The 21,445-nt window shown below is 60.7% G+C and overlaps 1 protein-coding gene across 3 annotated transcripts in view; it reads right to left on the bottom strand.

Annotated features, from left to right (window-relative positions):
* PLCD4 (phospholipase C delta 4) overlaps window positions 1-17,688 on the bottom strand; it is a 28,868-nt gene extending 11,180 nt beyond the window's left edge. The window contains exons 1-8 of one of the 3 annotated variants that reach the window (XM_075001511.1): window positions 17,582-17,688; window positions 11,815-11,857; window positions 10,654-10,812; window positions 5,909-6,137; window positions 5,381-5,510; window positions 3,625-3,856; window positions 1,793-1,994; window positions 763-907 (exon numbers count right to left, since the gene is read on the bottom strand). In XM_075001511.1, the coding sequence (XP_074857612.1) occupies window positions 763-907; window positions 1,793-1,994; window positions 3,625-3,856; window positions 5,381-5,510; window positions 5,909-6,137; window positions 10,654-10,812; window positions 11,815-11,857 (1,140 nt within the window). In that variant the 5' untranslated portion in view covers window positions 17,582-17,688. Of the gene's footprint in view, window positions 1-762; window positions 908-1,792; window positions 1,995-3,624; window positions 3,857-5,380; window positions 5,511-5,908; window positions 6,138-10,653; window positions 10,813-11,814; window positions 11,858-13,903; window positions 14,014-17,581 lie in introns of those variants that run through there. The other 2 variants (XM_075001508.1, XM_075001510.1) reach the window with 2 other exon arrangements.
* Window positions 17,689-21,445: the final 3,757 nt, after the last annotated feature.

The following is a 21,445-nucleotide window of genomic DNA, read 5'->3' as shown; positions in this document are numbered from 1 at the left end:
AAGGCGTACTGCCCCAGCGGGGCGGGGGGGGCTGCCCTACCTGGAAGGCGTACTGCCCCAGCGGGGCGGGGGGCTGCCCTACCTGGAAGGCGTACTGCCCCAGCGGGGCGGGGGGCTGCCCTACCTGGAAGGCGTACTGCCCCAGCGGGGCGGGGGGGCTGCCCTACCTGGAAGGCGTACTGCCCCAGCGGGGCGGGGGGGCTGCCCTACCTGGAAGGCGTACTGCCCCAGCGGGGCGGGGGGCTGCCCTGCCTGGAAGGCGTACTGCCCCAGCGGGGCGGGGGGCTGCCCTGCCTGGAAGGCGTACTGCCCCAGCGGGGCGGGGGGGCTGCCCTACCTGGAAGGCGTACTGCCCCAGCGGGGCGGGGGGGCTGCCCTACCTGGAAGGCGTACTGCCCCAGCGGGGCGGGGGGCTGCCCTACCTGGAAGGCGTACTGCCCCAGCGGGGCGGGGGGCTGCCCTACCTGGAAGGCGTACTGCCCCAGCGGGGCGGGGGGGCTGCCCTACCTGGAAGGCGTACTGCCCCAGCGGGGCGGGGGGGCTGCCCTACCTGGAAGGCGTACTGCCCCAGCGGGGCGGGGGGCTGCCCTGCCTGGAAGGCGTACTGCCCCAGCGGGGCGGGGGGCTGCCCTGCCTGGAAGGCGTACTGCCCCAGCGGGGCGGGGGGGCTGCCCTACCTGGAAGGCGTACTGCCCCAGCGGGGCGGGGGGGCTGCCCTACCTGGAAGGCGTACTGCCCCAGCGGGGCGGGGGGCTGCCCTACCTGGAAGGCGTACTGCCCCAGCGTGGCCACCACTTCCTTGAAGGGGATCTTGGAGGTGAAGGTGTGGCCGTGGTACACGACAGGCTCCCCGCTGGGGTCATCCCAGCAGTCCACCTCCACGCAGCGGCAGCCCCGCTTCAGCGCCCTGCCGAAGGGCGACCCGCCGTGAGACACCGCCCGGGCCTCCGGCAAGCCCTCGGGGCCAGGCAGCTCAGTCCCCTGCAGCCGCCGGGGCTGGGGTGCTGCACCCCCTTGGGCAGCGTCCTGCTGGACCCACCCGGCCTGAGCCGGCGCTGGCAGCGGGGGGAAGCAGCAGCCCCTGCCCTGGGCTGGCCTCTCCTCCACGATGCTTCGAAGGGAAGGCGTCAGGCTGCAGAGTGGACTGGCCCAGCCTGGGGAAAGCCACAGTCAACGGGGGACTCGCTGCATTTCCCTGGGCCCTGGTGCTCGCCCAGGTGGGCTGGGAGCTCTCCGTCCAGGGACAGTGCTGCCCAATGTGCCTGCAGCGCCTGCCACAAGAGGGCCCAGAGGCTCCCGGCAGCTGGGCTACACAGTGGTAACCTGGGCCAGGCCTAACCCCTCCTGCAATGGACTTCCTCCGCCTGGGGAGGGGATTAGCAGTGTTCCCCAACTTGGCGGGGGGCCAGAGCTGATGCTTCCTAGCAGGGCCCAAAGCAAACCCTGCTAATCCCCTGCTACAGCCCTTCCCCGCTGGGACGGCCTGGCCTGCCACAGGGAGGCAGCCACCTCGGGGTGGAACGTGGCAGCGGCTCGATGGGGACCATCCAGCCAGCGTGTGCCGGGGGAGAATGACGTTTCCGCGTTTGAGCTGGGCGGGGGACAAAGGAGCACGGCTGAAAGGAGGCTGGGGGAGCTGATGGTCAGGCCAAGGGGTTCCAGATCACTGGGAAGGCAGAAACTCCAGCAAAATCAGCAACCCTCCAGAGCACTTCATCCCTGACGCTGGGCCCCCCAGAGACCACGCAATGCCCTGCAGCCCTGCAGGAGCAGCCGCCTTCTCCTCACGTACCTGATGTAGCCCTCGATGCTGCTTTGGCCTTGGACCTGGTCCGCCACCAGGTAGGTGTTGTGCGAGGAGGAGATGAAGTAGTGACAGAGGGGCTGGCTCATGTCTTGGTAAAGAAGCCCATGAGCAGGGTTGAAGATGGCACCTTCTGGTGAGAGCAGATACCGAAGGAAGCCATCAAAGGTCAGCATGTGGCATGCCTGGGCTGGAGATGAAGGAGCCGAGACAAAGCATGGTGTCAAGGAACCAGAGAGCTCAATTCAGCCACCCCACCTGGCAAGCGACCCTTCTTGAGCAGGACCTGAAGCTCGGGGAAAGAGGAAAGCTCCAAGCTGCTAGGAGGAAAGCAAACGTGGTGCAAATCTTCCCAAAAGGGGAGAAGAGAGATCCTGGCAATTACTAGGGTTGGTGAAATACCAGAGCCGAGAGTAAGAGGAAGGAAAACATCCTTAACTATTTAGCAGGTCAGAGAATCACTGGCAATGGGCAGCACAGGATGGTGACTGGACTAATTTCTTCCAGAATCATAGCCCCCAACAGCAGACCAGGCTCGATAGTGCCACGTGCGATTCTGTGCTCATCACCCATTCAAATGGCCATGGCTCTGACTCTGCCCCAGAGGCTGAGGCCGGCTGCCAGCAGCGGTACAGCATGGAGCTGGGAGGGGCTCCACCGGCAACCAGGGAGTCTGCAGTCAGGTCTATCTGATTTCACAGAATCACAGAATCATAGAATCCCGGGGCTGGAGGGGACCTCAGGAGGCCATCTAGTCCAGCCCCCTGCCCAAAGCAGGATCAGCCCCCACTAAGTCATCCCAGCCAGGACCTTCTCAAGCCAGGACTTAAAAACCTTGAGGGATGGAGAATCCACCACCTCTCTAGGCAACACATTCCAGTGCTTCACCACCCGCCTGGGGAAAGAGTTTTTCCTAATATCCAACCTACACCTCCCACTGTAGCTTCAGCCCATTGCTCCTTGTTCTGCCATCCGACACCACTGAGAAGTTTCTCACCCTCCTCTTTAGAGCTCCCCTTCAGGAAGTTGAAGGCTGCTATTAAATCACCCCTCAGTCTTCTCTGCTGTGAACTAAACAAGCCCAAATCCCTCAGCCTCTCCTCATAGGTCTTGTGCTCCAGCCCCTGAATCATTTTTGTTGCCCTTCGCTGAACCTGCTCCAGCAAATCCACATCCTTTTTATACTGGGGAGCCCAAAACTGGACACAATATTCCAGATGTGGCCTCACCAGTGCCGAATAGAGGGGACCAACCACTTCTCTAGAGCCACTCAGAATGCTCCTCCTAATGCACCCCAGTATGTGCCATTAGCCTTCTTGGCTACAAGGGCCCACTGCTTACTCATATCCAGCCTTTCATCCACCATAGCCCCTAGGTCCCTTTCCATCGTACTGCCGCTGAGCCAGTCCATCCCTAGCAGCACTGATCTGGAGCAACATTTTGAAAATGTTATTCCAATGTAATAGTGAGATAATCCCTTGCACGCCATGTGCCCAGACCCTGCAGGGGTCTCCTTCCGCCCCCAGAGACACACCCATAGGGCAGCCACAACAGTGTCCACATGATTTTCACCAAAACTGTAACGGCAGCTGTAAGGGGAACATGAAAAGGCTGGGGCTGTGAATAAGAGGGTTCCCCTCTGGAAAGGGTGAGCCTCATTGCTTCCCATCCAGAAGAGGAATTCGTCTGGCTTTGAAGAAGGTTGGAGCCCCCAGGAGAGGCCAAGAGCCCCGTCACTGCCCACGTAACAGACCAAGCAAAGAACTAGCCAGGCCCTGTGAGGACTGAGTCCCTGCCCTCTCTCTGTTCCACACCCTCACCGGTCTCAGACGGCTCGAATCTGGTGATCAGCTCCATGGCTAACTCCTCTGTGTTCTCCACCTCCAGCTGCTCCTGCCGCAGGAAGTCCACGAACTCCAGCAGCGTCAGCTTCTTCCCATCTGCGGAGAATGCCTCGAAGATCTCCCACACGTCTTCCCGATGTGTCAGCGCCTTGTAGAACAGCACAAACTCCTCGCCCTCCAGCGTGCCCGAGCCTGACCTGTCGGCCAGCTGCAGCAAAAGCAAGGCCTGGGACCAGCTGCAGGACTGACCGTGCCAGCAAGACCCCACCAGCATTGACTATCCCGTAGCACTGACTGACCCACATGCCAGAAGTGCAGCCACTAAATCACCACCAGTGGTCAGTGAGAGCTGGCCTTCACCAACCAGCCTTTGCTGCACCACAATGAGCGTTACAAACAGCTCTGGGGGGTATGGATGCAAGGCGTGGCAGTAAGGATAATGGGTACTGATGGACGGGTGATGGGAGAGGAGAGGTGGATGCTGGGTACAAGTGGATTGGTGGACGGATGAGGTAAACAGGTGGACAGGTGAGGGATGGAGGTGGACAGGTGGATGAATGAATGATGGGTACAGAAGTATGAGTGGAAAATGGGTAGAAGTGGACAGGTGGATGGTGGGTCTGAGTGGATGGATGGATGATGGGTACAGAGGGATGGATGGATGGATGGTGGGTACAGAAGGACAGACGGATGGATGGTGGGTATAGAGGGATGGATGGTGGGTACAGGAGGGCAGATGAACGGATGGTGGGTACAGAAGGACAGACGGATGGATGGATGGAAGATGGATAGAGGAGGACAGACAGATGGATCGTGGGTACACAAGGACAGATGGATGGATGGATGGTGGGAGCAGGAGGACAGACGTGCGGATGGATGGTGGGGGCAGGAGGACAGACGGGCGGCTGGATGGTGGGGGCAGGAGGACAGACGGGCAGCTGGATAGGGAACAGGAGATTTGGTAATATCTCTTTCACTCTATTTTTGTAACTCATTGGCTGTGTCCCCTTTAAACCTCACTGGGGATGGGACCTCTGGAGGTCATCTAGTCCAGCCCCCTGCTTCAAGCAGGATCAACCCCAACTAAGTCGTCCCAGCCAGGACCTTGTCCAGCCGGGACTTAAAAACCTCTAGGGATGGAGAATCCACCACCTCTCTAGGCAACGCATTCCAGTGCTTCCCCACCCGCCTGGGGAAGTAGTTTTTCCTAATGTCCAACCTCCACCTCCCCCTGTAACTTCAGCCCATTGCTCCTTGTTCTGCCATCTGACACCACTGAGAACAGTTTCTCCCCCTCCTCTTTAGAGCTCCCCTTCAGGAAGTTGAAGGCTGCTATTAAATCACCCCTCAGTCTCCTCTTCTGTGAACTAAACAAGCCCAAACCCCTCAGCCTCTCCTCATAGGTCTTGTGCTCCAGCCCCCGAATCGTTTTCACTGCCCTTCCCTGGACCTGCTCCAGCAAGCTCTCGAGCGGATCCTCTGCAGCTGGCTGCCCAGAGGCGACAAAGCTGGGCTCTTTGAGGGGAAGGACGAGGCCATTGCTGGCTGGACCCAGGTGGACTCCAGCAGAGACAGGAGAGGCAGCCCCTCTGCCAGCCCTTGTGACCTGCTCAGTACGGGGGCTTTTCTTCTGAGAACTGCCTGTTGGGGGGCGCAGTCAGAACTGGGGGACAAGGAAGGGGCCGGTGCCCCACCTGCTCCAGCTATACGCCACCACCAGCCCGGCACTCACCTGGAAGAGCTGGAGCGCGTGGTCCTTGTTCATGTCCACGTTCATCATCTTGAGAAGCTGCCACACCTCCTTGAAGCTCATGCAGCCATCCTTGTTCTTGTCGGCCTTCTGGAACCAGTCGCAGATCCACCTGCCGGGGGTGGCTAAGGAAAATGATGGGGGGGGCGAGAGCACCTTGCACTTGGCATGTGGGGGGGTCTAAGGGGGAAGGGAACAGGTGGGTGCTGTCTGGTGGCAACAGACACCAGCGCTAACCCCCGCCCCACACCTCACTGACCAGCCCCTGCACTGCAAGGCTGTGGGGCAGAGCTAAGGGCCAGCGCCCAATGCCCCCAGGACTTGAGCACACGGCACAGCCCTGCCCCAGGGCCCTTCCCCATTGGCTGTGGGGAGCACACCCATGGGGCACGGAGGCAGCCAGGCCCATCCCCCAGGTAGAGGGAGGGCCCCCGGCTTTGCTCCCCTGGGCAGGTGAAAAGGCTCCGGGGGGCTGGGGCTGGGGCTGGGTCCAGGCTGGCAGAAGGATATTGATCCATTTTCTCCTGCTGGTCCATGCTAGTGACGAGCTCCACTAGGCGGCGTAGGCCCCAGACCCAGCAGTGCGCCTCCTCCGGGGAGCCGGCGACCAGGTCCAGGTTCCCATGGCGCCCATGGAAGACAACGGTGAAGCAGCACTCGGGTGGGAACTCCTCGGCCAGGCTTTGCAGGGTCTCAGACTGGTGCCCCTCCCGCACTGTCTCCACATCGCTGATGGAGACTGGATGGGAGTGGGGGGTGTCAGGCTCCAGATGGGGGCAGGGCCTGCACCAGATGTCACCTCCCCCAGACCCATCTGTCCATCCCTCCATCTCTGAGGTCCGTCCTTTGGTATCTCTGAACATGGGGAGGCCCTACACAACAGGGAGCCAGTGCTGGAGACCCCAGGAAATCAGCACCCTGGTCCCTAGTTGCTTGGAGGAAAGCAAGTGTGATGCCAGTCTTCCCAAAGGGAGTGAAGAGAGATCCTGGCAATTACTAGAGCTGATGAAATACCAGAGCTGAGAATACGGGATGGCTGGAAGGGGGCTGTGATGGGGGGGAGGGGAGAAAAGATGGGCTGGCAATCAGAGTCAGACACCCCAGTGGGGAATGTAAGAATGGCCACACTAGGTCAGAGCAAAGGTCCATCTAGCCTGGGATTCTGCCAGTGCCAGGTGCTTGAGAGGGGATGACTAGACCAGGGTGCTTGCCACACGCTCCTTCCCCAGTCAGCCGCTCCCAGCCTTTGGCAGTCAGAGTTCAGGTCCCAGGGGCTGTGTCCCTGGGCCGTTTTGGCCCATAGCCCCAGATGGTCCTGTCCTCCAGGAATTTTTCTGCTTGTTCCTTGAACCCTCTTGCCCTTTACGGGGCCTGACGCCTGGAGAATAAGGAATTGACTCAAGGGATGGCTCCCACATCACCGTGCTATAAAAGTGCCTCGACAAGGGGCCAATCTGCCAGCTGGAGCCACCTCAGTCACTGATTTCACTGGGTATTGTACGTCCAGATGGCCTGTCTGCTGCTACGGCTGCGTTCTGGGGGCGCGTCCCCGAAACGTGGGGGCGGGGCACACGACCACCTCGTCTGCCCCGGACCACGGAAGGTTCTCTGCCTGTTTGCCGGGTCTCCCATGTAAACTGTCGGGTGTCGTCAGAGACGGTGGACGTTACGTGCACATCTGATTCGATGTGAAAGGGGACACGGCCAGGGAGAGACAACCGGCAGGTGGAGGCCAGCTCTGGGGAGACGCCTCTGCAGCAGACACGGCAGAGGCTGACGGGGCAACCGAAGGAAGGGGCGAGAGCCCTTAGGCAGCCACCGCCTGCACGGTGCGGGATCTCTGAAAGGCGACTCACCGCGCAGTGACTGAGACGTTGCTGCAGAGCCCCCGCCCCGGCTTGCAACCTGCTGAGTTCCAGATGAGCCGAAGCTGTTTGGCGTGTGAGTTGTAACCGGCCTTGCGCTTTCTCCCGTCAGCCCCTGCTCTGGAGTCACAGCCAGCCTTGCTTTGCCCGCCAGCGCCCGGAGGGCTGCGTGTACCAGCTCCCTGAGCCAGGGACTGAATGATTGCAGTGAGAGGGCTGCGGGAGGGGGGATGCTGCAGAGACGCGTCTCTGGGGAGTTTAAGAACTGCGGCTCACTCAGCAGCACCTCTATGGCCAGGTGTGAAAGGCTGGACCAGGCCCCAAAGCCCAGTGCTGGCGACTCTCCGCCTTGCCACACCCTGTCCCACTGACCACAGAAGAGTCCTTCAAAAGAGGCTAGAGTATCAGCTGGAGGAAGTGGCCAGCCAGGGGCAGGGAAGGTCACAGAATCCCAGGGCTGGAAGGGACCTCAGGAGGTCATCTAGTCCAGCCTCCTGCCCAAAGCAGGATCAGCCCCTACTAAGTCATCCCAGCCAGGACCTTCTCAAACCAGGACTTAAAAACTTCTAGGGATGGAGAATCCACCACCTCTCTAGGCAACGCATTCCAGTGCTTCACCATCCTCCTGGGGAAGTAGTTCTCCCTAATATCCAACCTACACCTCCCCCTCTGTAACTTCAGCCCATTGCTCCTTGTTCTGCATCTGTCACCACTGAGAACAGCCTCTCTCCATCCTCTTTAGAGTCCCCTTAAGGAAGCTGAAGGCTGCTATTAAATCACCCCTCAGTCTTCTCTTCCGCAAACTAAACAAGCCCAAACCCCTCAGCCTCTCCTCATAGGACATCAAAACGAAAAAAGCCGTCCAGTAGCATTTTAAAGACTAACAAAATAATTTATTTGGTGATGAGCTTCTGTGGGACAGACCCACTTCTTCAGCCCAGAGCCAGACCAGAACAGACTCGATATTTAAGGCACAGAGAACCAAAAACAGTAATCAAGGTGGACAAATCAGAAAAATATTATCAAGGTGAGCAAATCAGAGAGCAGAGGGGCAGAAGGGGGGTCAATAATTAGATAAAGCCAAGTATGAATAAGAGCCCCTATAATGAAGCATACTTGGCTTTATCTAACCCTTGACTCCCCGCTTCTGCCCCTCTGCTCTCTGATTTGCTCACCTAGATCATATTTTTCTGATTTGTCAACCTTGATTACTATTTTTGGTTCTCTGTGCCTTAAATATTGAGTCTGTTCTGGTCTGGCTACGGGCTGAAGAAGTGGGTCTGTCTCACAAAAGCTCATCACCTAATCAATTATTTTGGTAGTGTAATGGGGTTCAGGGGTCCCCTAGCTCTGCACCCCGTCCACAGGCAGGAGTGACTCTCACTCGGCAAGAGAACAGCGGGTTTATTAGCCGACAGGACACAGCGTCATACAGAGGGTCAGTGCAGCTGGCAGAAACAGCCAGTCCAATTCATGCTGGGGAGAGGAGGCCCCGAGGGACCCCCCAGAACCGGGGCCTTGCCCCCTCCTTTGTCTCTCTCTCTCCCAGCCCAGACTCACTGCTCCCAACTCCCAGTTCCAATTCAAACCCCTCAGGCTCCACCTCCCCCTTTGTCTGCAGCCCAGAGGTGTCACCTGGTCGCCAGGTTACCCTTAGCAGGAGCCCCCCCCCTCCACTTTGAGCCCCACACGTACATGCAGGTAATCCCCCACTACATCACAGGTAGTCTTTAAAGTGCTACTGGACTGCTTTTTTGCTTTGATAGTATATCGACAAACCCGGCTCCCTCTCTCATAGGACACATGCTCCTGCCGCCTACACATTTTTGCTGCCCTCTGCTGAACCTGCTCCAGCACCTCCATGTCCTTGGTCCTCTGAGAAGAGCTGCAGGACCAGAGCAGCTCAGCGTTGTGGGAGTCCTCCAGGAGCGAGGACCTCCAGGACTGGCTGCTGGAGGTGAAGTGGCACCACGGAGCACTCGGTGAGACGAGGTGCTGAGAGACAGTCAATATATGCTTGTGGTAGGGCCCGAGGGAAGGGCAAGGACTCGGCCAGCCCACAGGGACGTCGCCCAGGGAACCAGCAGTGGTATAACGAATGTGGCATAGAGCTGCTGTCTACGGAGCCAAGGGCAGCACCGCCCCTTCCAAATCCCGCCTTAGCCCCCACTAGTAACTCATAGAATCATAGAACAACAGAGCTGGAGGAGACCGAAAAAAGCCATCGAGTCCAGCCCCCTGCCCTAGGCAGGACCAAACTCATCGGATCAGCCCCGCCAGGGCTTTGTCGAGCCGAGACTCAAACACCTCCAGGGATGGAGACTCCACTACTCCCCTGGGTAGAACATTCCAATGCTTCACCACCCTCCTAGGGAAAACGTTTTGCCTAATGTTCAACCTGGACCTTCCCAACCGCAGCTTGAGCCCATTGTTCTGTGTTCTGCCATCCGGGACCTCTGTGAACAGCCTCTCTCCAGCCTCTTTGCAGCCTCCCTTCAGTAAGTTGAAGGCTGTTATCAAGTCCCCCCTCAGTCTTCTCTTCTGCAGACTAAACCGACCCAATTCCCTCAACCTTTCTTCATAGGTCATACGCTCCAGCCCCCTCATTATTTTGGTCGCCCTCCGCCGGACCCTCTCCAGTGTGTCCACATCCTTCCTATAAACTAGGAGGACGTCACCTGGCTCTTGGCAGCCCAGAAAGCAGGGAGGAGGATTTGGATACTAATGACCCAGCCGGAGGGCTGGAAGTAGGATGGGGAGGCAATGACCCAGCCACTGCCCCCGGGGGGGAACCCTGGAGGCACCACTCTCTCTGAGCGGGGAAACCACCTGCGAGACACAGAGGCTAGCAGAGGGCACGGGGATGGGTCCCTGTACCACGTGCGTCCTGGAAGGGGGTTGTTGACTGGCACCCGGAGAGCCGGGTAGGTAGCAAGGCAGAACACGGAGCCTGCGCAGCCACACACACGCACATGACCAGCTGGGGTCAGCCACAGGAGACGAGAGCAACCCCACTACGCCAGGGTCAGGCTGGCAGAGTTCCAGGGGCTTGCCTGGTGCGGTGAGCAGCCATCCTGAAGCTAAGCGCTTGCTTGCTGAGGTCGAGGGGCGCCGGAGCAGGGCTGGGCTTTGGGCACCGCGAGCAGGGCATCCCAACGAGGAAGGGGCCGGTCGTCTGGAGGGGATCTCAGGGCTCCAACCAGGAGGGACATGGGGGACACGCTTGTGCACCCAGGTGCATCTAGCCACTAATCGATACCATGCCATGTGTGTGCACGCACCTGGTTCGCACGCACGCCTTGAGGGGCGCTCTGCAAGCGCAGCCACATGCCGCTCACTCTGAACCCTACTGAGTGACGGTGGCTGGCTTCCGGCAGCGGCTATACTCACAGCTGTACTTGGCCTTGCCAGTGGTCTTGGACCTGTGCCACACAGCCATGCAGTTGTCCTGCAGCGTGAAGTAGCGTTGCTTCTTCCAGCTCTTGGCCTTCACCTTCCACATCAACGTCTCCTGCTGCATCCGCTTCAGGGTCTCGTCCTGCTGGAGGCCTGGGGGGAGCAGGCGTTTGGCGAGGGGAAGCCTGAGAGGCTGCACTACTGAGAGCGCCCCACCATCGGCGCGCACGCAAGGTGTGGAGTGCTGCCTGGCTGGCCCACCCAGCTGCCCAGTGAGATGGGTCTCTGAAGGTGTCTGTCTGTTGGGGCTCATTGGCCTCTGAAGGGGCAGATGACCCTGCATGGGACCGTCCCCAAGGATCTCGCCCCTTGTGCTTCCTTGCGCCGAGGACGGAGACGCGTGGGGCGTTCCCAGCCCTGCCTCCCGCTGCCGGGCTTCTGGCGGCCTCGGGGGGCCTCTCTTTTGGAGCTCACCCACCCCAGCGGGAATTCCTCTTCCTGGGACATTCCAAGCTCAAGGCAAAGAGTTAAAATTCGGCCACCGCTCACAATCCAAAGCCTCCCAGAGCCGTTCTCTCGGGAGAGGCCAGCGCGTGGGGCTGGTGGTCGAGTCACCGTGGTGCCTCCTGAGAGATGTAGCTCCATGTCTGGGGCGCCCCTGTTCTCCCCCAGGGGCCCTGCTCCCAGGCTGGCTCCCGTCGCCCATGCTGCATTGTGGTCTATCACTGGGGCATCAGGAAGGAATCCGCCCGCCCCTGGAAAGCTAGCGGCCGGCCGGGGAAGTGCTGTAGCTCAGCCAGCTTCCCTGGGGCTGCACCAGGAGTGACTGTGGGGTGCCCCACACACTGGCTGGGGAGCTTAGCTCTGACCCAGCTGCTGCGTGGTCCCAGTCCTGCCTGGGATCTGCTGCTCCAGCCCCTTTCAGGTTTGCTCCTTAGGCCAGCTTGGGCCCATGGACCTGGGGATCAGAACAAGGCAGGGGCCCAGGCACCACCAGATGGGCTCCCCGGCGGGAGCCCCAGCACAGTGCAGGCAGGAGCATGAATGGGCCCGAGCCTGCCCTTCTACTCAGAACTTTTCTTCCCCAAGCCCCCGGCTTTCACTCGTCCCCGGACCACACCCCCTTCGTCTGGGGGAAGCACCAGGGGCACTCACCGGAGCTGCACAGGGGTGACGCCATGGTGCTGTCATCAGGCATCTAGCGAGAGAAAACACCTGAGTCATTAAATACAGTCACAGCTGCCTGTCTTATCCCAACAGCCCCTGTTCCAGGGCACCACGGCGCCCTGCAGCAGGACTGGGGCCAGGGGAGACGTGAGCAGAGCTCAGGGGGTGAGGCTCAGGCCAGGATTCGCACGTTTTTCAGGGGCCGTGCTCTGGAGAATAACGTGAGAGGACTCCAGGCCTGTAGAACTTTTTGCGAATGGCACCACTGAAAGGTGCTCTGACTGCAGCCAGCGTTCCAGCCATGTGCACGCAGTCCAACAGCCCGGCACACCCTCCAAATGCTTCCCTCTGGAAGCCAGGCCTCTCCTGCTCCACGTTTTCAGGTATCTAAGAGGGTGTCATTACGAGGAGGGAGAAAACTTGTTCTCCTTGGCCTCTGAGGATAGAACAAGAGGCAAGGGGCTTAACCTGCAGCAAGGGAGGTTGAGGTTGGACATTAGGAAAAAGTTCCTAACTGTCAGGGTGGTCAAACAGTGGAATAAATTGCCTGGGGAGGTTGTGGGATCTCCATCCCTGGAGATATTTAAGACCAGGTTAGATAGATGTCTGTTAGGGATGGTTTAGACAGTACTTGGTCCTGCCATTGGGGCAGAGGGCTGAACTCGATGGCCTCTCGAGGTCCCTTCTAGTCCTAGTGTTCTATGATTCTATGTTCAACCCTGGTTGCTCCATCTTTCCTTTGCCATTGTTGTGGCTTCGGCGTGAACCACTGCTGACATGCTGGGCCTGGATGAAGAGTACGGAGCCCATCCCAGGGACATGGCCTTCACAGGCCCCTGCAGCCTCCTTCAGCTCAGAGCTTTCCACCCCAGGGTGCACTTCCCCTTTGGGAACCGCTGCTGGTGGACTTGCTTAGCCCCTGCTGGCCATGTCCTTCCTGATGCCCCAGAGATAGACCAAGCAAATAGGATGTTAGGAATAATTAAAAAGGGATAGAAAACAAGACAAAGAATTTCTTACTTCCCCTATATAAAACTGTGGTACGCCCACATCTTGAGTACTGCGTGCAGATGGGGTCTCCTCACCTCAGAAGAGATATATTGGCATTGGAGAAGGTTCATAAAAGGGCAACTAAAATGATTAAGTGTTTGGAACAGGTCCCATATGAGGAGGAGCTAGAGAGACTGGGACTTTTCAGTCGAGAAAAGAGGAGACTGAGGGGCGATACGATAGAGTTATATAAAATCAGGAATGGTGTGGAGAAAGTGCACACAGAAAAGTTATTTACTTGTTCCCGTAATATAAGAACTAGAGGACACCAAATGAAATTAATGGGTAGCAGGTTCAAAACTAATAAAAGAAAGTTTCTCTTCACACAGTGCACAGTCAGCCTGCGGAACTCCTTGCCAGAGGACGCTGTGAAGGCCAGCACTCTAACAGAGTTTAAAAAAGAGCTCGATAAATACTTGGAGGTGAGGTCCATAGACGGCTATTAGCAAGGGGTAAGGTACGGTGCCCCTAGCCTTTTGCCGAAGGAGGGAGATGGATGGCAGGAGACAAATCGCTTGCTCATTGTCTTCGCTTCACCCCCTCTGGGGCACCTGGCATTGGCCACTGTCAGCAGACAGGATACTGGGCTAGATGGACCTTTGGTCTGACCCAGTATGGCCGTTCTTATGTTCTTATGTGCTGCTTACTGGCCCTGTAGCTCACACACCTTCTTCCGTCTGGCTCTTCTGGGTCAGCCCAGTCGATAACACGGCCTTGGCCCTGTCTGCTTGTGCAGGGCTGGCTGCGGGTACAACTCTCCTTGTACATAAGCTGAAGATCCCAGTAAGGCCTGAAGAGCCGGTGGGATTTGCTCATCGAGTGAGTTCCTAGCAGAACGTTGCCGTGTGGAAGTGGGGGCCAGGGAAGTGCTGAGTCTGGGGCCATATGAGGGTAGCAGCTTGCAGTGCTGTTTAGACCCAGTTCTGTGAGTCCAAGGGCAGGTGAGGGGCACAGCTTGGCCCCGCTGGGCGACCCGCTGGCTGACTCCAGGGACACACCAGGGGTCAGCCGGGGGGTGCTGGATTACCCGTCTGTTCTGAGGTGCTCTCGGAGGGCGGGAGGATCCCAGTGGGGGGAACCTTGGCCAGCAGGACGGCTCCACGGGGCGTGAACCAGCAGACGGAGAAGCAGAGCCCCCTGCAAGCAGCACACAGAATTATCACCCCCCCCCGTGCCTTAAGAGTAACCCCCCGCAACGAGTGATGGGCCCAGCTGGTAACAAGGGGGCACAGGGTAACTGTCTCTGATGTCCCCTGGGCTTGGCTCAGTGGCGTGGGAACATTTTGAAGGGTGGGGGCGTGGGGCTGACATCCCCCCGTCACCTCATCCTCCCCCAGCAAGGCCAGGAGCAAAGCCCAGGCCTGTGGGCAGGCGGCCTGGCCTCTGAGCACTGGGCCAGGAGTCCCCGGACCCATGTCACGTGACTGGATTTTCATATTGGGTCTGGAAGCTATTTAATGTCTCCACTGTATCTACCGGCCCCAAATATTGTGCTGGAGGAAGGGGCTGGGGGAGGTATCTAATGAAAGCTGAGGCTGCCCTGAATCGGTGGGTGCTGCTTGCAGTATATGTCTGTGCCGTGCTGGTAGGTAAGGTTACAGATTTTAGCTCTGTCGTTTAAATTTTTTTTTCAAATTGTAATTGGAGATAAGCATCTCCTGGAACTGGAAGGGACCTTGGGAGTCTGCTGCCCTCTTGGCAGGGCTAAGCACCATCCTTGGCAGCTAGTTGCCCCAGTCCCCAACCAGCCTCCTCAGAGATGGAGCTCACAACCCTGGACTCAACAGGCTACAGCTCAAACCACTGACCTATCCCTCCTCCTCCACTACTAGTCGTATTAGATATATTCAGACCCAAGAGCAGACAATGGGAGGTGTGATGGCCACCCCAGCCAGGCTGAATGGACTATAAACAAAGGCCTAGAGGGTCAATAAACAGCGCAGGAGTTTCGGACCATCTCCTGGGATTCATCCAATGGCAGTTTGCCACAACCCACCTGAATCAGGTAATCCGGACTCCCCAGGGCCTCATGGGAAGGAGGGGCTTTTCCCCTCCACAGGAAAAAAACTATGAAGGGAGCCTGGCACTGTCCATCTTAAAGAGAAAGCGTTTGTCTTTTGTTCCCGTCTTTGTTCCTGTTCCTGTCCTAGGGGTCCATGTTGCAGCTCGCCAGATCTCCAGTTCTCAGGTAAGTCAGACTGTGTAACCTGGAATCATACCCCTGATGGGGTGAACTTTCAGAGACTCCCCAGAATCGGCACAGAACCATTGCTGGCTGCATCAGTAGCTGTAACTGATGTATGTGAAGTATCACTTCAACAATGTTTCTCTCTGGCCCTGTTCTTAATTGCTTTGTAAATATACCTTTAAGGTGTTTAGATTTGAAGGATTTGGGCATTTGGTGCTGTTTTGAGTAAGATCTCGGTGTATATTGACTGGGGACTGTGGCTGGACCCTTTGGGGCCCAGAAGAATCTGTGTGGAGGTGGTGAAATAGGTTTAAAAATACTCCCCTGGGCTTGGGGGTTGTTGGTCTGGGCTGGCAGAGCAGCTGGGAGGTCTGTGGGTTTGCTTGAGTGGCGTCTGGCTGGCCAGTGGGGCTGGCAGAGGTGCTGGGGTGGCTGGTTGGATTTGCCTTAGTGAGGAGGAAATCCCAGCCTGGGGCTGTGAGTGGCCCCGATTTAAGCAGAGATCCCCTGGATTGATTTCCCTCGCTGCGCCCACAAACCCCATCATGTTCCAGCCCAGTCCCAGCCTTGTGTCCTGCCCCTTCTGGCACTGGCCTCTAAAATGCCCTGATGGTCATTGCAGGCTCCTGTCTGGCCCTGGGGGCACAAGGCCCCTCACTCCCTCCCACACGTCTCTTGTGGGCAGAGCCTGGGGAAAAGCCAATGGGAGGAGAGTAGCGCCTGCTCGCCCCCACAGCTGCAGTCTGGCCCCCTCAGCCGAGCGCCCAAAGCTGGGGTGCTGCCAAGGCCCCTGTCCCCCACAAGCCCACAGGGACCAGTCTTTGCTCCCCTGGGAGCTGCAGGGAATGGGCTCGGGGCTGGGGGGGATAGGGGAGAACACGGGAGAAGCACCCAAGCGACTGGAGGGGACCAGATGGGAGGGGACGGACCCCTCAGCTGGTGGGGCCCAGCCCAGCCCCATGGCTCTCCCATCGCTGCCCTAGCAGAGCCACCCCTCCCAGCCGCCGCAGGAGCAGGACAGGGCAGAGTGCGGGGGCCCGGGTTGAGCGTGGTTTGCTGGCGGTGGGCTGGGGTTTACCCAGATGGCGTCGTGGGGTAGGAACATGATGGGCGCTGGCGGGTAAGTCTCCCCCACCCCAGGACGCAGTGGTGGGAGAGCTGCTGGAGGGGGCACATCGCCCCCTTGCTGATTGCAAAGCCCCACTGCGCACTGGCTCACGAAGGCTGGAGCCAGGCGGCCCCAGGCCAGGAGCTTCGCAAAGGGCCCGGCCCTGGGGCTGAGCCAGCCCTGCCCGGATGTGACCTTGCAGCAGCGCGCAGGGAGTGCGCCAGGCTTTGACGACATCACGGCGCGGGGAGTCATGCTGCTGGCTCCCATTCCAGGCCACCCCAGACTCTTGCTGCCAGGTCTCTGACACCTCCCACCCGGGCCTCAGTTTCCCCCCGTGCAGCCGAGGGCATCAATGTGCTTCAGGATCCTTAGGTGGAAGAGGCTGGAGGAGGCAACCATCTGCTCCCCCACCATAAGGTGACACCATCCTTCCGCCCTGGGGACCAGGCCAGCTATTGGCGTCTGTGAGGCAGCTGAACACGGTGAAGTTGAGGCTCTTGGGAGGCAGCGAAGGCTCCTTAAAGCAGCAGCTCCAGCCCGAGAAGCTGTGAAGGGGGCCAAAAGACTGGGGCCTGATCGCCTGCAGTGCTGAGTGCCTGCACTGCCCTGGGTGGGGACGCTCAGCACCTCCGAGAGCCAGACCTTGGAGCTGAAAGGCAGCGGGGACTGCGGCACCCGGTGCCTGGCACTGCCCAGCCTGGGCTTGTTTCCGAGCCCAAGTGGCTACCTACAGCCACAGCAGGCCAGCTGGGAAACTGTCCAAGCCTGCTCAGCCCTGACCTTGTGTGCAGCAGCAGCCGCCCTGCAGGGCCACACAGCCCACGCTGGCCCCAGCCTGGCAGCTGTACCCCCGCCACCCCCCGTACGCTGGAACTCCTCGTCCGAATCCCAGGGAAGTAACTCTCAGCGCTCGGAGCAACCGAGTACGCCCCAGCCCCTCCTTGGTCGACTTCTCTCTTGCTTAGTTACTAAATCACTGGCAGGCAGTGCCCCGGGGAACGGTCTGTGCGTTTGCAGGCCCGAGACGGAAAGGTCAGCTACCAGCCGGCAGCTTCATTTCTTCCTCTTTGCTTCAAGCGCTCCCCATAGGGACAGCGCAGAGCTTGGGGTTACCCCCCAGAGGCAGCCCGGGTGCCTTCCTAGGCGCTGACAGCGGGGAGGGGAGTTTTCTCACCAGCATCCGGGAATCTGTGACCTCGGGAAGGTTTAAAGCAGGAGCCTAGAGAGGCGAGGCAGTTTTTGGGCCTCTTGCAGGTCCCCACCTTCTGCACTCCACGGCAGAGCAGAGATCAGCCCCCCCAGCTCCCTGCAGATGCCTTTGGGCTCTGCAAGGACGGTGCCCAGCCAGCCCCCGCTGTCCCCCAGATCCCCAGGAAGTGGAGCAGCAGCTGGAGGGGCTCCCTTACCCGTGACTGGTGCCTCCGCCACGGCTGACTCCCTCTCTCCTTGGGGTGCCTTTCCCACGCTGCTGCAGGCGCTCAGGGCAGCTACGGGCAGTGCAGCTGAGCTGCAAGGGGAGACGTGAGCTCACAGCTGCTCCGCCCTGCCCAGCGCTTGCCTTTTCCCACTCCAGGCAGCGAGCCAAGAACGGCACTTGGCAGGCTGCTCGGCTGCTGGAGCGAGGAGCTGCTCCCCAGCGACGTGTGGCTAGATCCCCTTACCCCACGAGGCCCCAGCCAGGGACTCGCCAGGCCTGGAGCTCCTGGAAGATTCACCTGTCCCCAAATACTGTTATCACCTTCCCTGGGTGCTCTGCACTGCTGGCCAGGACACCTGGGTTCCATGCTCCAGCTGGACTCTCGTACCACCAGCGGCAGCAAGAGGAACACTCGGACAGAGACCTCGGCTAGCAGGATACACGGCCGGCTTGGGGCCATCAGCAGCCCAGGCAGAAGGAGGACCCTTCTTGGTTACCACACCCATCTCTCCCCGAGCAAGGATGGAAGTTGGGGGGACAGGTGGTTTGAGCCTGCCCTGGGCTGATGGCGGAGCTGGGTCGTTCAGGGACTCGGATGCTCTCGTTCTGGGGTCTGCCCCCTGCCCCCACCCGCAGGCGGACGTGGCTCTCGCTCCCCAGGGGAGCAGCCGGGGGTCAGGCGACAGGGACCCAGCGTAGAACAGACTGGTCAGCACAGGGACCAGAACCCGTCAGTACCGTCCATCTGGGGAGAGGGGCCCAGAGGGGTCCCCGCGCTGGGGCTGTGCTGAAGTGGGGTGAGAGGATTTTATTTCCCTCATTAGGTTTCACGTGTTTCCTACTGCCCTGCAGTAACCCCCGGTGGGTGCCTCAGTTTCCCTAAGCCCAGCATCTGAGTGCGGATGGGGGGTGTAGGGTCTGGTGGCCCCCACAGTATGCGACAAGGATCCTGGCCCCCTTCCTCCCTCTCCAGCCAGACCAGACTGCCCCACCCCCCAGCCCAGTTCCAGTTCAAACCAGCCCGGCCCCTCCTCCGCTTCTGTCCTATTTCCCAGGGAAGAAAGGGGTCACCTGGTTGCCTGGGTTACGAAGAGCAGGGAAGGCCATTGGCTACGGGTGAGAAGTCATCACACCCAAACTCCCCTCCCCGCTGTGCCTGGGGAAACTGAGGCACCTGCCTGGGGTCACTGCAGGACAACGGGAAACATGCAGCCGACCCAGGGGAATCAAACCTTCCCCACTCCAGCCCAACCTGCCAGCCCGGCTGTGGCTTCCCCAGGCTGCGGCACAGCCAGGCCTTCCAGCCAGCTCCAGGCAGGCTCTCATTAACCGCGCTGCGACGCGGCCGGTCCAGCAGGCCCAGACGGGGTCTGGGGCTGAGCTGCGGAGCTACCAGCGCCAGCCGGCCTGGAGGGGACGGCCCACGCAGACATCGCCAGGGACCGAGCCAGCGCGGAGCTGCAGTCTCACCTCCCAATGCGCCCGCTGGCCTCTTGCCAGCACGGCCCCTGCCAGGTTGGACCAGGCCCTGGCGTCCCGCGAGTGGGGGCAGGCTAGGGAAAGGAACAGAAACGAACGAGCAATACGACAATGGGGGAGGGGGAGACCCAGGACCGGAGGGAGATGCTCATTTCGCTGAAGGGGGGGGGGGTTGTGCCCTCTGGAGCCCCCCGGGGTTACGCGTCCGTGCCGAGCTGGGAATGCAGCCTGGCCTGCCGTTCCCACCCTGCTGGGGCCGGGGGAAACGCGCAGGGGGGAGCCTCGTTCACAGCCCCAGCTCATTCTGCTCCGCTGGAAATCCGCGAGCCCAAGGGGGTCCAGCAGGGCGGGGTGGGCGTCACTCCCGGGGGGTTCAAGCAGGCTGGGGTGGGCGTCACTCCCGGGGGGTTCGAGCAGGGCAGGGTTGGCGTCACTCCTGGGGGGGCGGGTTCGAGCAGGGTGGGGTGCGTGTCACTCCCCAGGGGGTTCGAGCAGGGCGGGGTGGGCGTCACTCCCCAGGGGCTTCAAGCAGGCTGGGGTGGGCGTTACTCCCGGGGGGTTCGAGCAGGGCAGGGTTGGCGTCACTCCCGGGGGTGGGGTTGAGCAGGGCGTCACTCCTGGGGGCTTGCAGCGTGAGCGCTGACCAGCCCAGCTCACGTGCGCCCATCTCCATGGGCTTCGCCACGCCCCGCGCCCGCAAAGAGCAGCCCGAACAGGGGTGCCGAGACCCGCGGCTCAGGAGGCGCCTGCCGGAAGGGAGAGCCCAGCAGCGCTTTCAGCCAGCGGAGCTGCACACAGAGGTTGACAGCCCCAGCCCGTACTCCGAGGGGAGGCGGGTACCGGTGCGGCGGCGGGAAGGCTCCCAAACACCCAGCTGCTCTGCTGATGGCCTTGAGTCCCGACTCTGTGGTCCCTGCTAGCCCCCGACTGCCGCTCTGCTGTTACTGCTCAGTCCGAAGCCCCCTGCTAGCCCCGCCCGTGCCCAGCTCTCCTGACCTGCAGACCGTGCCCTGCTCTCCCCATCTCCCACCCCACAGCACCGCTGCTCCCCCCACCATTCCAGGGTTAGACCCCGAAAGGCCAGCCCAGGGTTTGAACACAGCCCCCAGCCAGACACCCCCCTCCCGAAACCCCCCTCCAGCCTGGTTCCAGCCGGGCCTGAAAGCAACTGCTTGCGGAGAACAGAACCCAAGCGGCTTAAACTGCGCCTTGACCCACCTCTCCTGCCCCACCTGGCCGGGCAGTGCCGGGCGACAGGGGAGGCAGTTCTAGCTGTGTGGGACGCTGGCTCCCCATCCCCACAGACACAGCTGAGCGTGTGACAGTCGTGGGGCACTGGCTGTACCTGGGGCAGCCCTCCCTCTATTCTTCCACCGTTGGGTGGAATCACTTTTATTGCATGCACCAAGCCGCACGGATGTGCGCCGCCATAACACCCCAGGCTGCCAGCGCTTTGCCAACCTCCTGCGCGGCACCTGAAGCTCTCCTGGGCAGCTGCCCAACTGCTTGACTTACAGGGAACCCTGCTCTGGGGGTCACTGCCCTTCCCAGGGTTTGGACGATGGTTCTCCTACACCCCACGTCGTTCCGGGTGGGCACCACGGCCGGGAACGCCCCTGCACATGGGGACTCCCATGGCGCAGCCCAGCCACCTCAGCCCCGAATGCAGCGGCGCCGTGGGATGGACAGGAGCTGAAGATGCCACAGGACTCGCTGGACAGGAGGCTACTGGCGAGTTTTCCTCCTGCTGCTTCCCACAGAACAGTCAGCAGCAGCATATACCCCAGCACCCGGCCAGCAAACCAGGCCTCCCGCCTGCGCCCCCAGCCCCCGGCCAGCAAACCAGGCCTCCCGCCTGCGCCCGCAGCACCCAGCCAGCAAACCAGGCCTCCCGCCTGCGCCCCCAGCCCCCGGCCAGCAAACCAGGCCTCCCGCCTGCGCCCCCAGCACCCGGCCAGCAAACCAGGCCTCCCGCCTGCGCCCCCAGCACCCGGCCAGCAAACCAGGCCTCCCGCCTGCGCCCCCAGCCCCCGGCCAGCAACCCAGGCCTCCCGCCTGCGCCCCCAGCCCCCGGCCAGCAAACCAGGCCTCCCGCCTGCGCCCCCAGCACCCGGCCAGCAAACCAGGCCTCCCGCCTGCGCCCCCAGCACCCGGCCAGCAAACCAGCTCCCAGCCAGCAACCCAGGCCTCCCGCCTGCGCCCCCAGCCCCCGGCCAGCAACCCAGGCCTCCCGCCTGCGCCCCCAGCCAGCAAACCAGGCCTCCCGCCTGCGCCCCCAGCCCCCGGCCAGCAAACCAGGCCTCCCGCCTGCGCCCCCAGCACCCGGCCAACAAACCAGGCCTCCCGCCTGCGCCCCCAGCCAGCAAACCAGGCC

This window comes from Carettochelys insculpta, chromosome 8, assembly GCF_033958435.1.
Source record: "Carettochelys insculpta isolate YL-2023 chromosome 8, ASM3395843v1, whole genome shotgun sequence".
Taxonomy (NCBI): domain Eukaryota; kingdom Metazoa; phylum Chordata; order Testudines; family Carettochelyidae; genus Carettochelys; species Carettochelys insculpta.
Note: the sequence above shows the minus strand (reverse complement) of the source record. Positions and strands in the feature narration are given on the sequence as shown.